Source organism: Gossypium hirsutum, chromosome D07, assembly GCF_007990345.1.
Source record: "Gossypium hirsutum isolate 1008001.06 chromosome D07, Gossypium_hirsutum_v2.1, whole genome shotgun sequence".
In the NCBI taxonomy this organism is placed as follows: Eukaryota; Viridiplantae; Streptophyta; class Magnoliopsida; order Malvales; family Malvaceae; genus Gossypium; species Gossypium hirsutum.
In genome coordinates, this window is record NC_053443.1 from 19,789,159 (window position 1) to 19,809,014 (window position 19,856).

Below are 19,856 nucleotides of genomic sequence, written 5' to 3' on the forward strand. Positions count from 1 at the left end.
CTTAAAGCCGAAGATTTCATATCCGTGCATTGCTTTAATGGAGAAGCATGGTTTGTTTCATTAAACAGATCATATCCAATGTTTTAAGTTGAGAGAATAGGATTAAACTCGTTCTATCTGCAAATAATTACAAGAAACTTTCTATGGTATTAAGAGAGAATCGGAAATATGAGAAAATGAAGTTTGGAAAAATATAAGATCTGCAGTGTCTTTAACAATTTCCAGTGGCACTAGTATAAACCCTTATTACAATAGCAACGTCGAGTAGACATAATAATATTAGATGAATCTTCTAAAAGAAAGATTAATGGGGTAAAAATTTTGGTCATAGAGAATCAAATGCCCTAGGACAGAATCCCCTCAACTAAGTTATTTCAAAGACAAATGGTTGTGCTTCGGCTAATTCTAGAACCGAATTAAAATGACCTTCATCGCTATATGTATATATGTTTTTTTTTAAATGGTTAACACGATTATGCACCGCCAGAACCGTACTTCTTTCCGAATACGATCAGCTGGAGCTTATCGTAGCCCGCAAGCACACCAGCACCGGCGATTGCACGGAGGATGTTAGCACCTGCACCTTTAAAGAGAGACTTGGAACCCTCATTTTTAAGGATCTCAGAAAATGCATGAATGGAGCTCTTGTATTTCACGGCTTCACCCGATGTCATCATCATCCTTCTACGGACAGTGTCGATTGGGTACGACGCAAGACCCGCACCGTTGGTTATAACCCAACCCAGAGCAAAGCTAGCAAAGAAGCTATCCTGATATATTATCCAAAACCGAAACCACAAAACACCAAAATGCATGTGAGGATAATCCTTACCTTGATCCTCTTGTCAGCATTCAGAAGGCACTTGAGCAGTGATCTTAATATTATCACTAGATAGTTGGAATACTAACCTGCAATGTTCCAACGAGGAGCACCGGCTTCAATGAATCGTACATTCCAAAGTAAAGACCACGGTATACAATGATGCCAACACATGAAATATTAAAGCCACGGTAAAGGCCAGCAATACCATCGGACTTGAGAGTCTTTTTATATACATCAACCAAGCCATTGAATTGCCTCTCTCCTCCTTTCTTTGCGGCTTTGGCATCGTTAGCAAGACGGGTTCGGGCATAATCGAGGGAATAGACAAAGAGAAGGGAAGAGGCACCAGCTGCACCACCGGATGCCAAGTTGCCTGCAAACCACTTCCAGTACCCATCACGGTCCTTCCTAAAGTTGAACAGCTTTTTAAAGTAATCCTTAAAGGCAAAGTTCAAGGCCTGAAGAAAACAAAAACAATGATTACATTAGCGGTGGTACAGCTTGAAATTAGAACATGGCTGAAGAAATTAGTTGCAAGCTAACCTGAGTGGGGAAATAACGGATCACATTAGCCGTGTTTCCTCTCCACAATGATATCATACCCTCTTCTTTGATTGTTCTTCTAAAACACTCACCGATTCCCTTGTAAGGTTCTGAGAGCCGACCGGCCCGAATCATCTCATCCTGGTTTTGGATTAAGAGCTTCACACGTTCAATAGGAGCAGCAGCAGTTTTGGACACTGCAGCCGAAACTCCGCCCATAAGAAAATCAATTACAAAACCGGATGCACCTTTCTCTGAAGGAGCCTGGACACATACAGGCGATGAACTTGAACGGACCCATGACAAATCATAGTTTGCTAGGCGTGCTTGGGCCATGGGATGCTGCTGTACTGTTGCATTGCAACGCCTCGGATGCAGAGTAGGCGTTTGGAATTGGAATCTTCCATGGCGATATTCAATATCTAGTGAAAGGCCGGCTACCTTTTGCAAGACACAAGGATGCTGGTGGTGCCTATCAGCCATCACTTCACAAGTGATACAGAAAGTTAATATATCTTTTCTTAATCAGAATGAAGATTCAACAGGAGATATGAACAATAAAAATACATAAAAATAAACGAACATAAATTATAAAGAGAAAATGATGTATGCCAGACTAAAGAACTCACCTGACCAGTAAAAGAATATGAAAGGAAAAGAGGAAGAAAGAAAAAGGAAAATAGATCAACAAGGTGGAAACAATAGCGAGAGACAAGTAAAAGATCACTGAAATGGGTTTATAAGAAGATAGAAGAAAAGCAATAAGAGCTCAAATTGTACAAGAGCAAAACGTAAGCCGAAATGAAAGCACACCCATAATCACCCAAATAAGAAAAAAAACAGTTACCAGTGAAACAAACCCACATCACATAATGATGCAAATGGCAGAGAAAAGTTAGGAGTTTTCTTTTTTTAAAAAAGAACAAGAAAAATGGAGACAGAGAGATAAAAAGCGAACCTTGAAATTTGGAAAGAGTTAAAAAGACAAGAGATAACTGCGGATAAGCAATATGAAAATGGAGGAGTTTGCGTTTGGACAGAGATTTTATACGCGATGCAACAGAGCCGTTGGTTATGAATATGATAATATGATTTTGAAAGGCTGCTTCCAATTTCACCATGGGAAACCCTTTTTCATGCTCAAGTGAAAGGGTGCCAATGTACTTTCCTTAATTTACTTGGGGGGGAAAATAACGTAATTTACCATTTTTGCAAAAATATATTTGGGTTTCTTTTCTCTTTGCGTTAATATATATACAATTCTCAAATTTAGAAATTTAATAAATATATTTTTATTTCATGAAATCTAGTTATTTTATTTTTTAGGTTTTAATGTTTAACTTCAATTATTAATACTTTTTTTTGTTAAATTTAAGTTAATTACAAAGTGATTTTTTTAATTATATGACTACCAAGAGTATTTTTTTTATTTCAAAAATGTCATAACAACAAATTTAATAAAATATTTAATGGGGTTAATAGTTGGACCTGAAATTTGAAAACTGAAAAATAAAATGATTAAATTTCATGAAATAAAAGTACATGTGCTGAATTCCTAGTTTTTGAATAGTACGGAAAATTATAACATAGTTTAACCTATATATAAATATAGAAGTATATGAATTTGGCAATTTATTGAATTTTTTTGTTTTAAACGAATTAACCAATCAAATCGATTTACTTCAGTTAATCGGTCAGTCACTAAACTTAATTCAATCAGAAGTTGGGTAAAGATTTTTGAAATTTTTGAGTATTGTTAATTCGATTTGAAACTGAGTAATTAACTGATTTAATTAATTAATCGAAAGTATTAATAATATATTATAGGCCCAATGTATTAGAGATAAGTTCAAATAAACATTTGTTATTGTGTTATTTGTTTATTTTCTTTTAAACTTCTTTGAATTTAAAAGAAAAAAAATTATCATGGATTTTTTTATGATTTAAACTTTTATGAAAAAAATGTATAAATTTTGGCTAATTCAATTAACCGTCCAAATTAACCAAAATTAATTCGGTCAGTTAATAGTTTTCAAAATAATTTCGGTTCAGTTAAAGGTTTCAAAATTTCAGTTAATTCAATTAATGGTAATTTGATTCAAGTATTAATCGCACCAACCAATTGAACACCCCTACCTTATATCTATTTGGTATCTAACTTTTTTTTGGACCTAACCCAATACCTAAAATTAGAAATCTTAATTCAACTTGATACTTTTTTCAGGTACTTGACTAAAACTGTTAAAATACATTGATGTGGCGCTAACGGCCAGTAACATGTTGACATGTGGTAGTATCACATTTTGACACGTAGCAAATAATAAAAACAAAAAAAAACTATTAATTTTTTTAAAAATTATCATGTGTCAAAATGTTAGGCTGCCATGTGTCACCATGCGTCACCATGCTACTGGTCATCAATGTATTTTAATAGTGTTAGTCAGGTGCCTGAAAAAAGTACCAAGTTGACTTACAATTCTCAAGTTTAGGTACCAATTAGGTACAAGTTACCAATTTCAAGTATATCCATATATATTAACCCTTTCTCTTTTTGTAGGCTTAAATATAAAATTGTTATTTAAACTTGTCCACTCATCCTAGATTGGTACTTAAGATTTTTTTTTGTCCCGGCACTAGAATTTTTTTTTGTCAATTAAATTGGTACTTTTTTTAACACCAATAAGTTCAGGACAAATAGTAGAATAGAATTATGACACATGGCATTAATGACATTATGATGATGTCATAATCTAAAAAATATATTAAAAATCAATAAAGATATTTTTAAAAACTATTTCACTTTCTTCTTCTTCTTCGTCTCTCCTCCTATTCTCTCTCTCCCCCCTCCATGGATCCTTTTGGTACTCTTCCCTACATTCCCTCACACATTTTTGCTTCCTTTCGGGCCTTTGTTCTTGATGTTGGCAACGCTGTTGACACTATGGAATCGCCTTGCCATTATTGTTGTTCTTCCTCGTATTGTCTCTAGCACCTTTGTTTGCACTGTGTACACTGCCCTGATGGCCAGCGGGGGATTCAATATAGCAACATACATTTGTTTGTGCTGCGCATTCCCACTGGACTAGATGTGTGTTAGTTGTAGGAAGTATGGTTTCGAAAGTGACTTCAGTTTGCCAGTTCAGGCTCAACTACTCGTTTTATGTTAGCGAACCCATAGGTTGGGCCGTGACTTTGCACTCTTTCTTTCTGTGTGGGACGATGCCAGGGAGCTGTTGGCACTCTCATTGGCATTCCTGGTATCTCCTCTGAGGATCTTCAGGGTTCATATCATGGCGGTGGCGGCCTCTCTCTTCTCTCTCACGTTGTTGCTCCACCCTAAACTTTAGGTTGAATTCTTGGAAAGCTAACCGGCGATTTGAAGAGAGGTGGTGGAGAGGAGTGTTATGATGGTGCCTAATCGAAGCTCCGATAGCTGTAGCCGACGGTGGCTAGGGTTCATTCAGGGGAAGAAGAAAAAATAAAAGAGAAAATTAAAAAAAAAGAAAAAGAAAAAGAAAAGGAAATCTGAAAGAAGAAAAAGGAAAACCGAGAAAAAGATTGACAATTTTTGTATCTCCAAAGTTCAAATATTTAACAACTTAAAGAAATAATTAAAGAGCTAATATTTTTTTTTGTTGAAAATAAAGAGTTAATTGTAAAACACTTAAGGACAAATATGGTATTTTAAATATTGTAAAGTATTTCCTCTCATTTCCCCTAAATTGAGTATTAAAAAAAAAAAGTAAAGGTAGGGAAAGTGTAGGATTCTCAATTCCCTCTCTCTTGATAAAAATAAATTGTCCAAACAAAGGAAAAGAATCATTCTTTCCTCACTTGATTTAGCTTTCCCTAGAATTTTTCTAATCCAAACATGTTGTTAGAGTTGATTTAAAATTCTATCATATTTAATAGGTTAACGTAAATATATAAATCATAATCTCTTATTTAACTCTCTATGTTATATATTTAGCAAATATTGTATAATTTCTATAAATTATGAATTTGGAGAAAATTTTGAATTAATTAGAATATTTTTAATAGCCCATTATATTATTGAGCTAGTTTCTTTCTTCTGCTATGCATAAATTAATTGTATGTTTTTATTAAAATTTAATTTATTTTTAAGTTAATATTAAAAAAAATAAACGAATTGATGGCACGTAGAAAAAATATTCCAAGTAAGAACATATGTCAAAAATAAAGAAATTAAAATGCTATTCTTTAAAAGTAATTTTATACAATATTTGCACTCATTTATTTAGATTTTTTTAGAATTTTTAAATTTTTAAATTTATATTCTTTTATTTTAAATTTAAATTTCAATCAAATAATACACATTTTATGATAATTTTTAATTTTAATGAAATAATTAAAAATAAATGGCTTAAATAGAAATTTGACCCTCAATCATAGTGCTTTTCCTATTTAGATACACATTTTTTTTGTCAAATGCGATATCTAAATTATAGTTCTCTTATAATTTTTAAAAGAATTTTTTTAACCAATTAAATTACTAACATGTGACAAAACATTTAATTAAATTTAATATTTTTTCCCTCTCTCCCTTTCATGTTTTTTTTCTTTCATCTTCTCTCTCCTTTTCTCTTTCCATCCATCTTTCTTTCTTTCTTCTCAAAATAGGGCGTAGCTAGGGGACTGACAAGGCCTCCTAAAATGGAAATTTATTTAAATTCTTTAAATTTTTTAAAATTTTAAATTAATAAAAGTAAATTTACACTTTAGTCTCCCTAAAAATGATAAAATTTGATTTAAAAATATAAATTATTAAAATGTAAAAATAGAATAACAAAATTTTCTAATTTCACCCATGCCTCAAAGCTGTCCACCAAACCATCACCTAATTCTTCAAAATAACTCTAATATTAATTATATTGGTAGTAAAATATAGTAATAAGAACACTGAATGCTATCAAAATGGCTTAATTTTTCTACCTAATGATTATAACAGTGATATAATAACCTGATATATATGTACATATTCATCATGCAATCGTGTATATATATGACATAATATATCTTGAATCGTATAAATATTCCCTAAGACAAAAAGCTCTTGAATTTCTTATGCCTTAAAAGAAAAGACACATTTCTCACAAAGGTTTTTTTTCCCATTAATGTAATAAAATTGTAATAGGCCAAATTCATCCTGCCCAAATCAAACTAAATAATAATAATAATACCAAAAAAGAGTCCATTAATTAAAAAGGTCCAGTCCATTTACAAATCCAATTACCCAAATTCATTTACTAACCTAACCCTAAAAGCCCAAACACCTAAAGCTTAATAGCTCCAATCTTAAACTAAACAAAGAAAAATCCCTAAAAGTCCATAAACCTCTAGCCACCGCTCCCCTCGCCACGTCAGCAGGCATGCCATTTGAGGCTTGACATCGCCGCCTCATCCTTACCACCACCACCTACAGAGGACAAAGAAACAGAAGCAAAGAGACAAAAAGGAAAAAGACAAAAATAATATGTTGTATTTTAAGGTATAAAAAGCCAAAGAACAACTTATATTTTTTTCTTTTACGAAGCAATTTAACAGAGAATCTCGAAAAAAAACGATCAAGTTAAAAAGGTGTTTTTTTATTTATTTCAATATGCTATTTTTATTTCTATTTTCTTTTCTTTTCTTTTCATAAAAAAATAAAACCAAGGTTTTAAAAAAGAGGGTAGTCGATTTTTTTTACTTTTTATTTCGAAAAATATAAAAATAAAAAGGCTTAAATTTTTTTACCTACAACGCTCCATTTTTCGTCGCCCTGGAAGGCCGACTTCGGTCCAGAAGCCTCTGAACCCATTAGGGTTCCATCGAGGCTCATCGAAAAAGGAGAAATCGAAAAGTTTCCACCCCTTTTATCGAGGTTTGATTGATTTTTTGGAGTTAAAAACCCCATATCGGCATCCTATGTGAAGAAATGAGTCAAAAAGGGTGTCTTGGGTATTTTTCGGCCACCGGAGGTGGCGGTCGTCGTTGCCGATGACCGGTGGCTATGATGGCATTGGGATCGGAGGGGGGAAGGATTTTAGAGAGAGAAAAAAGGAATGGGAATATTTTTAAAAAAACTGATAAAAATTATTTTTTAAACATTTTAACTTATATAGCCCCCTCAAAACGACGTTTTGGGATTGACTTTAGATGCCAAAACGACGTCGTTTCAAGCTTGATCTGATGACTCGATTCGGATCCTCCCAAGATCCGCATGTTTTCAAATGGAAGGTCTATTTGCAGTTTTGGTCCTTCTACCTTCTTGCTCCTTTTCAATTTTGTCCTGTGCCTTTTATTTATTTTATTTTTTATCCCTTAATTTCATTTTTTTTAAATCAGTCCCTTGACCCACTGTTGACCCATTAAGGGAATGACACATGTATAGGGGCTGGGAAAATAACCCTATAAGTCCCTATACTTTTCAATTTTATTTTAATTCAATCCTTTGTATTCTATTTTTTAAGATTTATGCTTTAAATTTTGTTACATATTCAATTTAGTCCCCAGAATATCGACCTTTTGGGGAATGACGTGTATTGGGTTTGGGTTCTTTACCCTTTTGGTCCCTGCCTTTTATTTTTTATTTTAACCCTTTTATTTACTGTTTTTATTTATTTATACTTGAGGTTCTGTCACGGTTTCAATTTAGTCCCCTATTCATTTAATTGAGTCCCTGTACTTGCTTCTTTTTTTGCCTTCGAATTTCCTGATTATTTTATTTTGGTTCGTTATTTTTAATTATTGATACTATTAATACTATTAAGTAATTATCGTTGCTAATCAATATTATTTTTTTTAAAATTTGCTGTAACACCCCAAAACCCAGCCCAAAAGTTTTGACCAGATCTCGGAGGTCACATTGACCACTGAAGTGATCTAATAGCAATTTTACAAAACGAACTATTAACATCTCATTTCAAAAACAGTTGACTAAATTCGAACAAAACTGTTTAATCCTTAAGGATTCAAAAACTAAAAATTTAAGTTACGTTAAAAACATTCAAAAATATAATTTGTAGTTTCTAAAATTCAGTCTAAAATAAAATTTTACAACACATTTCATATAAAACATTTACAGTCCAAAACAGCTTAACAAAATAAGAACTAAAGAAAACTTATTAGCTTGATTTAAAACGTATCATTCCGAGACCTCCGGTATGCCAAGTCCAGCTATGGAACACGATAGTACCTGAAAGGGAAAAATCTAAGGGCTAAGCTGCGCGAGCTCAGTGTGAGTTTGAATTCAAACAAAAGAAATTGATAAAGTAGCGTAGCGAGTAACTCCGATATGTGTACACAGATAGAGAACGAACAACTTAAATAAAAATGTCAATAATAAATGAAACATAGCGTCATTAATCTTATCACACCAATGCAGATACACGTCAAATTATTTAAATTGCTATACAGTTAATTCCTTAAACATACAGACAGGCTTATACCCAAATGTGAAGTGAATGCATGAAGTCAAAGAACCCGCCCCATCAACCGAACACCTCTCTGACCCTCTACACACCACGAATGAGCTATAGAAAGCCCAACCAACCCTGCACACCATGTCGGATCTTGAAAGACCCATTAACCCTACACACCATATTCGTGGAACTAAGCCACTCGAAATCACAATATGCAGCTGAGCTGACATATATAGAATCACGCGGTAAATTGCTATTCAGAAGTATTGCAATTGGACTATCCAATCAGACTCCCTTCTCTTCGCAACCAAAAACCCCAATTTTATGCGAATATATGAATGTACACAACATGAAAGTAGTTATACAAAAACCAGAACGCACATACTTGATCGATTAGATTTAGAATTAGTTTTGATTGTATTTATTTACTAAGTAACATCACATAACATTTAAAGAAACTATTTAATTGATTCCATAACTACGAACAAATGCACAAATCCGAGTTGAAATAGAGTCCCAACCAACCTTACGAAGGCCTAACCAAGGGTCGAAACACATTGAAACACAAAATGAGTTTAAAAGTGACTCAAACAAAAATCTGCGAAACAGGGACACACGGCCATGTGCCTTGGCCATGTCGAAGTGCCTAGGCCGTGTGGAGGTCTACACGCCTGTGTGGAAGGAACACACGCCCATGTGACCGAGTTACATGGCTGTGTGAGTAGCCCATGTAACTCACTATCCGAAATTGTTAAAATTACATGCAGAGCAAACACGGCCATGTGGAAATCTCACACACCCATGTGAAATTCAAAAAAATCCCAATATCGTAGCCACGCGACCGTGTGGTCAAACTGTATGACACCAAAAATCACCCAAAAACCCTAATTCCCAATTTCACACGACCGTGTGAACCACCAGGGTGCGACCACACGTGTGGCCACGAAACCACACCAAAACAGGCTAAAAAATGTGCTTTTGGCAACGAAACAGACCCTAACCTTTGGTAACTCAAAGATATACCAAAACGCACAGAATTTTATGCAGTTCAATATTGAAATTAGTCAGTTTCAGAACACACACCTGATTCGTGATAAAAAACACCAAGACTGATTGATTTGCTCCTACCACACCATTCGAAAACTTCAATTTCACACACAACTACACTATAAGAATTCCAATTCGACAACAAAAAGAAAACGAAAACGATTCTATCAATAGCCCCAAAAACAAAACCTACCTTCTTCGATTCTGATTAAACAAACACACGAGGATAAAACTCCTTTGACAGACGAAAAGTAACGATAAAATGGGAAAAGCAAAGAATCAAAAGAAACTAAATTTTTGGAGAAGAAAGAAAAATAGAAAAGTTACAGAATAAAAAAGTGGGAAAGAACGTGCAAGGAAATGGGGAAAAAAGTGAAACTTTTGAGTTTTGGAATAAAAACAAAACAAAATAAAAAATAAATTTAAATTTAAATTTAAAACTTAAAACCAATTAAAGATATAATAAAAATATTTCCCCAAAACACACATGAGGAATCAAACCCAGAACCCAGAGGTAAACTAATTCACATCCAACCACCGAACCAGTAGACCCATTCTGACATTAAAACGCAACTACAAACTCAATTGCTCAACCTACTCACTGACCCTAACTACAAACCTCAAAACGTCTAACCCTAAAATCTGGGATGTTACATTTTCTCATAAATCAATATTTTATGAACATGATTATATTTTCATCGTACATTTTTTTATATTATTTCACTATTTTTATTATTATTCTATAGTATTGTTTTTTATCATTATTTTTATTATTGTACTTATTATATTATTGTCATTTTATTTGATTATTTATGTTGTTATTTTGTTAATACCATAATTTTATTATTTATAGAGAGAGATTGAAGAATCCTGGTTGAATTAGCAGAGTACAAATAATATTTATCTGATAAAAAGACAAGCCCCCTAATTCTACTAGGAGAGAGGAGTAGCTAACCCTAGTTAATTATACTAGGGTTGTCGCTCATCATACTTATTATGAAGGGTTTTGAGCAACTTCTATATTGGGTTCAATTATATATGTTTCTTAGACTTTTAACGTAACACTTTATAATTTAATTCAACCCAATACATGTTTTTCTATTTCCCAAAAGAAATATTATTTATTAAATTATTTTAAATAAATGAATTTTCCAATTAGATAATTTTCTCAACCCAATTCTAGTTCAGTTAAAGTTATGACAACTTTACCATACAATAATTTGTGAGAAAATATATTTAATTTCCATATTCAACGAATTCACATGACCAATTAATTTAATTTCATTTTCAAATTTAATTATTTAATTAAATAATAATTTAAAAAACTTCAATCAATTCTTAGGTCATTTCCATACTTAATGAGAAACCACATTCATTTCCGAATGTAACTCATTTCTCTAATTAAGTTTTATCTTTTCTCTTATTAATTATAAACTTATTTAGTCACAAAGACATTCTACTATAGTATCGTGACTAAGCTCTCTCCAATTACATACCATTATGAAAGCTACTCGATCAATGTTTGTCTAATGACCTTGTCATAAGTGTGTTGTCCACATAGGATATCTTTAATCTCTTTGGGATAAATTTGTTCTCCTAATATGATTCTATTTTATCTCATGGTAACCATTACATTTTCCCTTCATGAAAAGTCAATCACTATCACATAGTAAATAAGTCATTCATTACAAAGACAAATGACTCGTGGTCATGTTTACTTTTCATCTATCATGTAATGCCAATGAAAGGATATTAGTTATCTATTCCTGGGGCTATGAATTTCACTATTGTGAATAATGTACATACTGTAGAAGTCGTATACCCAACATACTAGCTTTCGGTTCCTTATTTATTTGTACTCAGGCTTTTACTTATATTAAAATATACAAGATACACATACATATTCCACCATCCACCAAGGATTAAGGTATGTCACACTATGAACGTCATAAGTAAATAAATTCATAAACAAGTTTAGGATCTGTTTTACTTGGGTTTTATCCATTGTACTGTCAATTCAGTTAGTCACATCTATATTTCTATCTTTTGGGAGTCATTTGCCCTGATGCTGAAGACAAAACATCTCACCAATTGGACTTGATAAATATCATATTAGTCTGTCAATCGGTTTTCTCATTTCCGATTAGACTAAGGACAGTCTTTCCATATTACTAATTGACCACGTAATACCACTTAGTATTAGTTAAACATTAGATAACAAATGAGCTAATTTTTCTTCCATTTTGCTTTACGTGCAAAAATCATTAAGGACAATATACATAGAGTATTAATGTAATTCAAGGATAATTTTATTAAACCAATCTTTTTGAAAAATACAAGTGTACATAGACGGAAACACTACACTTAGGGCACCAGATCTAACATCTAAACGTGGCAAACCCCAACTAAATTTCTTAGCCCTTCCAACCTTAAAGCTTCCAATGGTTTGGTGAACAACTTCGCCAGCTGATTCTCTGTTTTTATATACTTTAACTCGACCTTTCCTTTTTCAACAAGTTCTCTGATGAAATGGTGACGAATGTTAATGATTTTGGTCATTAAGTTTTGAACAAGATTTCTTGAAATGTTAATTGCACTTGTGTTATCATAGAAAACAGTGGCAATTGATGTTGCCACACCATACTCTGCAAGCATTTGTTTCATCTAGAGAAGATGTGCACACCAGATTGTAGTTGTTATATACTCTGCCTCAGCTATAGAAAGTGAGAAGGAGTTTTGTTTCTTGTTGTACCAAGAAACTAAGTTTGAACCAAGGTAGAAGCAACCACCATATATGGTCTTTTTATCATCCACGTTCCCAACCTAATTTGTATCATTGTAGCTTACCAAATACATAAGACTATATTTAGATAACCAAATACCATAGTCTAGAGTGTCACTGACATACTTGATCACCCTCTTAACTACTGTGACATAGGATTCCTTTGGATTGGACTGAATTGGAGCCGAGCACACACATTCATAGCAAAGCTAATGTCTAGTCTGCTTGTTGTTAAATACAATAAACTCCCAATCATACTTCGAAATATGCTTGGTTCTGTGGGCACCCATTCAACATCCAAACTATGTTTCTCACTAGTTGACATAGATGCCCTGGCAAAGTCTAATCCAAACATTTTGACAAGGTTCTTAGCATAATTTTCTTAGGATAAGAACATACCATCATTGAGCTGTTTAATTTGAAAACCAAGGAAGTAGGACAGTTCCCCAACAAGGCTCATCCCAAACTCATTTTACATCATCTTCATAAATCCATCCTTTGCATTGATTAAAGTTTATCCAAAGATTATGTCATCGAAAAAGATTTGTGCAATGGCAATATTGCCTCGATGTTTCTTGATGAACAAAGTTTTATCCACTAATCCCCTTTGATAACCTTGACCTAGAAGAAATTGTGTTAACCTCTCGTACTACGCCCTAAGTGCCTGTTTTAGGCCATAAAGAGTCTTCCTTAATCTATAGACATGCTCTAGATGTGTTGAGTCTTCAAATCCCTTTGGTTGAGCCACATAGACTTCTTTCTTTAAGTAGTCATTCAAAAAGGCACTCTTCACATCCATTTGATACAATTTGATGTTCAAATGTGTGGTCGTAGCTAAAAGTAACCTTATTGCCTCTAATCTAGCAACAAGGGCAAAAAAGTCTCATCGAAGTCTATTCCTTCAACCTGTGTATCCCCTTGAGCTACCAATCTTGCCTTGTTCCTTGTAATGCAACCATTTTCATCAGTTTTATTCTTAAAAATCCATTTAGTACCAATCACATTGTAGTGGACTGGCTTAGGGACCAACTCCTAGACTTGATTTCGCTCGAACTGTAAAAGCTCTTCTTGTATTGCCTAAATCCAATCAACATCCTTTAAGGCATCTTCAACCTTCTTAGGCTCAATTCGAGAAATATAACATGCCAATCTAATCATATCCCTATAATTAGGCCTCCGTTTCCCTCTAGTTCGAACACACTTTGAAGGTCACCTATAACATCATCATATGGAATTGTTCTTTCCAACTCTTACTAAATGTTTAATAACTTCATTTTGCATCAATAGAATCACTAACTTCATCAATATTCATGACTTTATGTATTTCTAAATTAGATTGCTCGATCACCTTTTTTGTGCTAGTAATATTAATTCATATAATTGGATAAATTGTACATATATATTACATATATTATTAATTATATAATAAGTAATTTAATCATGCATGTGGATTTTTTACTTTCATGTTTTTTTCGTATTAAGTATAATAAAAGATGATTAATATTGTAAATTATAATTATTTTATCAATACTGTTTTATATAAAATACAAAATGATTTTAAATATTTATTAATAATTTTTTTATTATCGACAATTTATGTTAATTATAATAAACGTTAAGCCTTCTTTTTAGTGATATGGAAAAACATGGGTATGTATAAAAATGAAAAAAAAAATCCATATGAGATTTGATTATGCTAGGAGAAAAAAAAACGTAACTTTTATTTAGTTTCTTTGTCCATTCTACTGAATAAAGTTTTAGAAACATAAAATTGGTTTTTTTTTAATAAAATTTTCCATTATTAAAACATGCCTTCAAAATTCGGGCTTTAATTTAAAATACTTGTTACATTTTCATTAAAAGTTAATGTTCAATTAGTTCCATGTTTTTTTTTTTGGATTTTGATTTTTTTTTCACTTTTCAATTCTTTTAAACATTTTTAGTTTTTTTAATTGAAAATTTAACAACTTTTATAATTTTTCAAAATATTTTTAAAACTTTTTAAATAAATTTTTTCATTTTTTTTGAAATTATAGTTTTGATTTTTTTTCAATTTATTTTAAAATTTTAAATCATTTATGTAAAATTTTTAAGATAATTGTTCTAATTGATGAAGTGATAAATTTTTTTAATTTTTGACTAAAATTAGGAAATTCTTTATAATTAGTTCCAAAACACTTTTTTTTGTTCATCTACAACATGTAGATTTAAATGGTGCAATCATCCATATTTGAATCCTCTTTAAGAAGAGGAAATCCAATGACAGTGACAATGAAACATGACCATGATCTCCCTTCTCGATGATCCCATCTGCCAGCGTACCACCATCAGCCATCCTACCACCATCAACTACCACGACCATAATCGGATTCCAAGAGGAAAATAAATAAAAAAAAATGCTTCGCGTTCCTTCTATATTGCTGTCTTGAGTCCATGGTCAAACCTCATGGCCTAAATCAGTCAACATGGAAGGATTCGGAACAAGGATTGCAGTTAGCTAAATCGTTAGATGAAATGCCTTCGTTTTATGACCCGATCAGGTATATTAATAATTTTCCCTCTAATAATTTATCTCTTTGAAAATATTTATTTTTTCTGTAGATAAGATGTTATTGTTTTTGGCTTATAGATAAGCAAAATTATAAAAATAAAAAAGATTTTTTTTAAACATTAAAATCTACTTAAAACTGAAAGACCAAAAACAACAATGCTTAATCTGGGTTAAAATTTTTTAGGCTATGAATGAATTAAGAACAAACTTAGGGCTTCAAAATTTTAATTCAAAATGAGCATTTAGTCCCTCAAAAAGCCATATAGAAGGAAGGAACTTGAAGCATAATTTCTAGTTTATTTTCCATGGTCATAGTAGTTAGTGTCAGTAGGGCGGTTGGTGGTATTATATTAGTAGGTGAGCTCGTCGGAAAGGGAGAGATCAAGGTCAAGGTCATGATCATGGCTTGTGGTTGTCGTTGGATTTTCTTTTCTTAAAGAAGATTTAAGTGTTGATGATACCATCATTGAAGTTTTCATGTTGTAAAAACAAAAAAAATTTGGACTAATTATTAGGAAGTCCTTAGCTTTAGTCAAAAGTAAAAAAAAATGTCACGTCAACAATCTATTAGTGAATTAACAAAAATTTTAACAATAGTAACCAATTAGAACAATTATCTTAATTAGAGTTACTAAATTGACTAAAAAAATTTATGATGACTAAAATAAGAACAATACTATTTTAAGATTACTTGCGGTGTAATTTACCCAATATAAAATAATATTACATAAGCAATGAAAGATTGATGACTAATGTACTCCAAATAAGAGTAAGAGCCAAATTAAAAGAATGTATAAAGATTAGTAGCTAAATTTGTGATTATGTCTTATAAATAAGACTCCAAAATAAGCATTTAATGATACACTTTTTTTTTTTTTTGACAAGAGTAAATTACTGTCGCATGCATCACTAATAGGAAATTCTTCTGATTCTAACCCGCAACCTGAATAAGTGAGCCAAATGTTTAGTTGAATGACAATTTTATTATTATAATAAAAAGGACTATTTTGTACATTTATCTGAAATACAAGGATGAATATATTATTCTTTCAGTAGAGAAATTAATATTCACTAAAATTATTACAAATGGAATATAAATTTTAAATAAAATTTGAATATACAAATATTTGTAATTTATAATTCATACAAGTCAAAGACAGTTTTACAATTTAGCATCTGAATTTTCTTTTAAAAAAACTGGTTTGAGAAAATCTAAAACTAATTGCTTTAACATAGTTGGATCAAAAAGCTCATAAAGCGTACGTAGGTTAGTGAAAGGAAAGGCGAAAAATAAATTTTTGATAAATTCAGCTCAACGTGCATTACCTCTCAAGATTAACATGCTACTTTACATATATGGAAAAAGAGCAAGTCTGACTTTTAAGTATGATAGGAGAACTATTAATGGCTGCACATATCAATCTGACTCTGTCTATCAATGCCAAGTGAACCTACTTCCACTACTTTTCGCCTCAGTTGCAATATACTCTGCTCATTCTCCATCCTCCTCCTTTCCTTCTCCAACCTTAACCTTTCCAGTTCTCTGTCTTTCTTGCTGCAGTACTGCACCCACTTAAACCGTTGTTTTTCCAGCTCAAAAGCTTCTGTCTGCAACTTCACTCTTTCCTCCTGAAGTTGCACCATCTGTCTCTTTATCCGATCCTTTCCCACCATTGATGACCTTGTTCCCTCTTGAAACTTGAAACCATCATGCCCACCACACTCTGCACTTGCTTTCTTCCTCTCCTTCACCTCACCCATCCTTTCCTCCTCACAAACAGCATAATCGTCGTCATCGTCGTCGACATCATTATCATCATCATCCTCACTGTCAGCTTCTTCCTCATCGGACCCGTTATTGTCTAAGCATCTCTCAGAAGGTATACATCCCTGCAGATCAAGATCCTGACAATTGGGTATAGTCTGTCCATTATGGTAAGCACACATTTCCTGGTAAAATAAATGTTTAGAGTTCGATATTTTCTTTACATCATCCTTCGCCTTTTGGGAGAGGTGAGGCATAGAGTCCATTAGAGAATGGTTCTCCACCACTCCACAACTAGTTCCTCTCCCAAGAATATCATTCAATTTCTTATATCTCTTGTTCAAGTCATTGAATTTATCCTCACACTGTTGAGGGGAAACATGACAACCTTTACTAATCATAATCTTGGATACCATTTTCCACTTTCCCTTCTTTTGCAGAATCCTGGATTTTCGCTTAAGCCCATCCACACCTTCTTCATCTCCCACACAAGAAACCACAGCTATTAGAAGCCTAACCACATTGTCCTTCCATTTCATTCTCTTCCATGGCCATCCATTCTTGCCTTCGCACTTCTCACGATTTCCATCTTCGTTGTAACTTGGTTCATCTTCGTCACTCATGCTTCCATCAGTTATAGCTATCACCGGACTAATTCCCTTCCCTTTACCAAAATTCATCGGAAAACCTTTCTGGCTTGAGCCTTTTGCTTCCGTTAATCCAGTGGAGCGGTGCTCGTTTCCGAGGCCAGTCATCATGACCATATGATTCTGTGGCCGCTGCTCTCTCTGAATGGGTGACTCAAGATCAAACAACCCTCCATTCGGACCTGATAAAAATCCGCATTCCAAACCCGAATCATCCATCTACGCCGAAATCCAAACACCCAATTTATCGTTTCCTTGCAGGAAAAACAAGCTTAAAGTTCCATTGTTTATCTATTGCTGGAATATTCAATAAAACAGAAACCCAACCTCACAGACCCGATTCAATTAGTTGCGGTCAATCAAACCAAGTTTCTCTCTTAGATCAACCAGGAAAAAAACCCTAAAAAGCTATAAGTTTTAACACATACCTTCTTCTTACAAACCAAACGGAAAAAGTATCGAGAAACTGGGGTGGACTGAAAATTTATGACCTATTATCATATAAATATCCCAAGAATCCTCCGAAGCTCTAGAATCCCATATCTAATCACGTCCGAAATTCAGCGAAGGCCCATAAAATCAATTAAAATCCTCAACAAGATCAAAAAAGGGAAATTTTCAACTTTTATTGTACTGTTTGACAATCTAAAGAAGAATAATGGGAAAGCTACAAAAACTTGAACAAATGATTTTGATCATCGTATTGAAGAAAAATAAGAAAAATTCATGAAAGGATTACCTTCTGCTAATGATCATCAATCGAGAAATTCATCAGAAAAGGCAAAGAGACTTTTTTTTTTCTTCTCTTTTGGGCGGGGGGTCTGGAAGAGATTGAAAGCTAAATTTTGCGCTGAAGTTGGGAAGAGTAAGAGATGAATAGAATGTGGCAAACAGGTAAAAAATGTTTACTTGAAATAACGTGTTTGTTCGCTATTGATGAGCGGGCTTTTGTATTGCTTATTTACAAACAGCAGGTGGGTGCTGGTAGGTAAATAAGTGGAGCTACTCTTCTGATTATATTGACGCCAACTGCACCATCTTTTTTATAATCCCATCACTCGATTCCATTTTAATTCTTGTGCAAACTACAAAAGTAAAATGTTACATTTTTATCATTAATAATATCCAATTATAGCATTTTCATCCATAATATTTAATTTAGCCTCTACACTATAATTAAAATATTTAATTTGGTCATTTTATACTTTTTTTTAATGATAATGTTTTTAAAATTATCAAAAAATTCTTTAAAAATTCAGAAAGTTATTTGTTTATTTTTGAAACTACAAAAAATATATTGTTTAAATGATAATAATGTAAAAATTAAAAAAATCATAAAATCCTTTAAAAAATAACAGGTTAGATTTCAAAAATTATAAAAATATCATAAAGTTCTTTAAATTTCATTTTGAGATTTCGTTATTTTATTTTAATTTGAAATTATAAAAATTATTTTTAAAACTATAATTATGTTTTCTTATTTTAATTTCATTAAATTCTAAAAACAACCTTTCAAACCCTTTCCAAAAAAACCTTTCTCCTATCAAGCCCATCGCTGCCACTTGAACCACCATGTCGGCATCCTCTCCGGTCGAAAACAGGACCACCATTCAAAAGTCGTCCTCTATCGCTCCAACCACAGCGGACGCATGAAATGAAAATATACTTTTTTACAGTGACGGAGACCGGAAAAAAAAAACCAAACAACCACCTTGAGCCTCCAAAATGGCAAGCCATCACTGTTGCTTGAGGCCTTTCAGGTAATTATTAGTTTTTTAAAATTCTGATATTGTCAAATTTTAAAAGCTAAAAGTTTTGGTTAAGAAGTTTTGAGGATCAAATTGATAAAATTTGCAAATGTAAATGGTTAAGTTTATTGAATTATTTAGAATTAGGATCAAATTGATAAAATATGTAAATATTAAAAACTAAATGAGTTATTATACCAGTTATAAAAAAGGCTTTCTGTTATCAATTTAACGGCGAGGGACCAAAACAAGAATGAATACAAATGTTTGTGCCTAAATTGAAATTTTTAAAGTTGGCTGACCAATACAGAAGCACGTACATTGTTGGGTGACAATTTATATAGTTTACCCTAATTAATTTTTTGAATTTTTAAAGATTTTTAAAGATTGTTAAAGATTTTTTTTATATTTTTGATAATTTGTTTTTCAACATTATAGTTAAAAAAAGTAAAAGGACTAAACTGAATAATTTAGCTATAGTTCAGTGGTCAAATTAGATATTAATTGTTGAGTTAATGAGCCACGC

The 19,856-nt window shown here is 32.5% G+C and overlaps 2 protein-coding genes across 3 annotated transcripts; both read right to left on the minus strand.

Moving 5' to 3' along the window:
- Positions 1-206: 206 nt before the first annotated feature.
- On the minus strand, positions 207-2,503 carry LOC107956673 (ADP,ATP carrier protein 1, mitochondrial). 2 transcript variants are annotated; one of them, XM_041096631.1, is made up of 4 exons: positions 2,325-2,503; positions 1,367-1,851; positions 910-1,281; positions 207-770 (listed from the first exon to the last, which is right to left on the minus strand). In XM_041096631.1, exons 1-4 carry the CDS (start codon positions 2,485-2,487, stop codon positions 474-476), a joined length of 1,317 nt encoding a protein of 438 aa, XP_040952565.1. In that variant the 5' UTR covers positions 2,488-2,503; the 3' UTR covers positions 207-473. The 2 variants fall into 2 exon arrangements, with proteins under 2 accessions (XP_040952565.1, XP_016747743.1); XM_016892254.2 differs by lacking the exon at positions 2,325-2,503 and adding an exon at positions 1,996-2,107.
- A 13,939-nt stretch (positions 2,504-16,442) lies between these two features.
- LOC107954275 (uncharacterized) lies at positions 16,443-18,558 on the minus strand. Its single transcript, XM_016889783.2, has 2 exons — positions 18,322-18,558; positions 16,443-18,125 (listed from the first exon to the last, which is right to left on the minus strand). Exon 2 carries the CDS (start codon positions 17,799-17,801, stop codon positions 16,572-16,574), a length of 1,230 nt encoding a protein of 409 aa, XP_016745272.2. The 5' UTR covers positions 17,802-18,125; positions 18,322-18,558; the 3' UTR covers positions 16,443-16,571.
- Between the last annotated feature and the right edge of the window lie 1,298 nt (positions 18,559-19,856).

Coding starts and splice junctions, on each gene's coding strand:
- LOC107956673 (XM_041096631.1), bottom strand. CDS start 2,487: ATGGTGAAATTGGAAGCAGCCTTTCAAAATCATATTATCATATTCATA. Junction 1,852..2,324: donor AACTCTTTCCAAATTTCAAG/GTTCGCTTTTTA, acceptor TCACTTGTGAAG/TGATGGCTGATAGGCACCAC. Junction 771..909: donor TCCTCGTTGGAACATTGCAG/GTTAGTATTCCA, acceptor ATAATATATCAG/GATAGCTTCTTTGCTAGCTT.
- LOC107954275 (XM_016889783.2), bottom strand. CDS start 17,801: ATGGATGATTCGGGTTTGGAATGCGGATTTTTATCAGGTCCGAATGGA.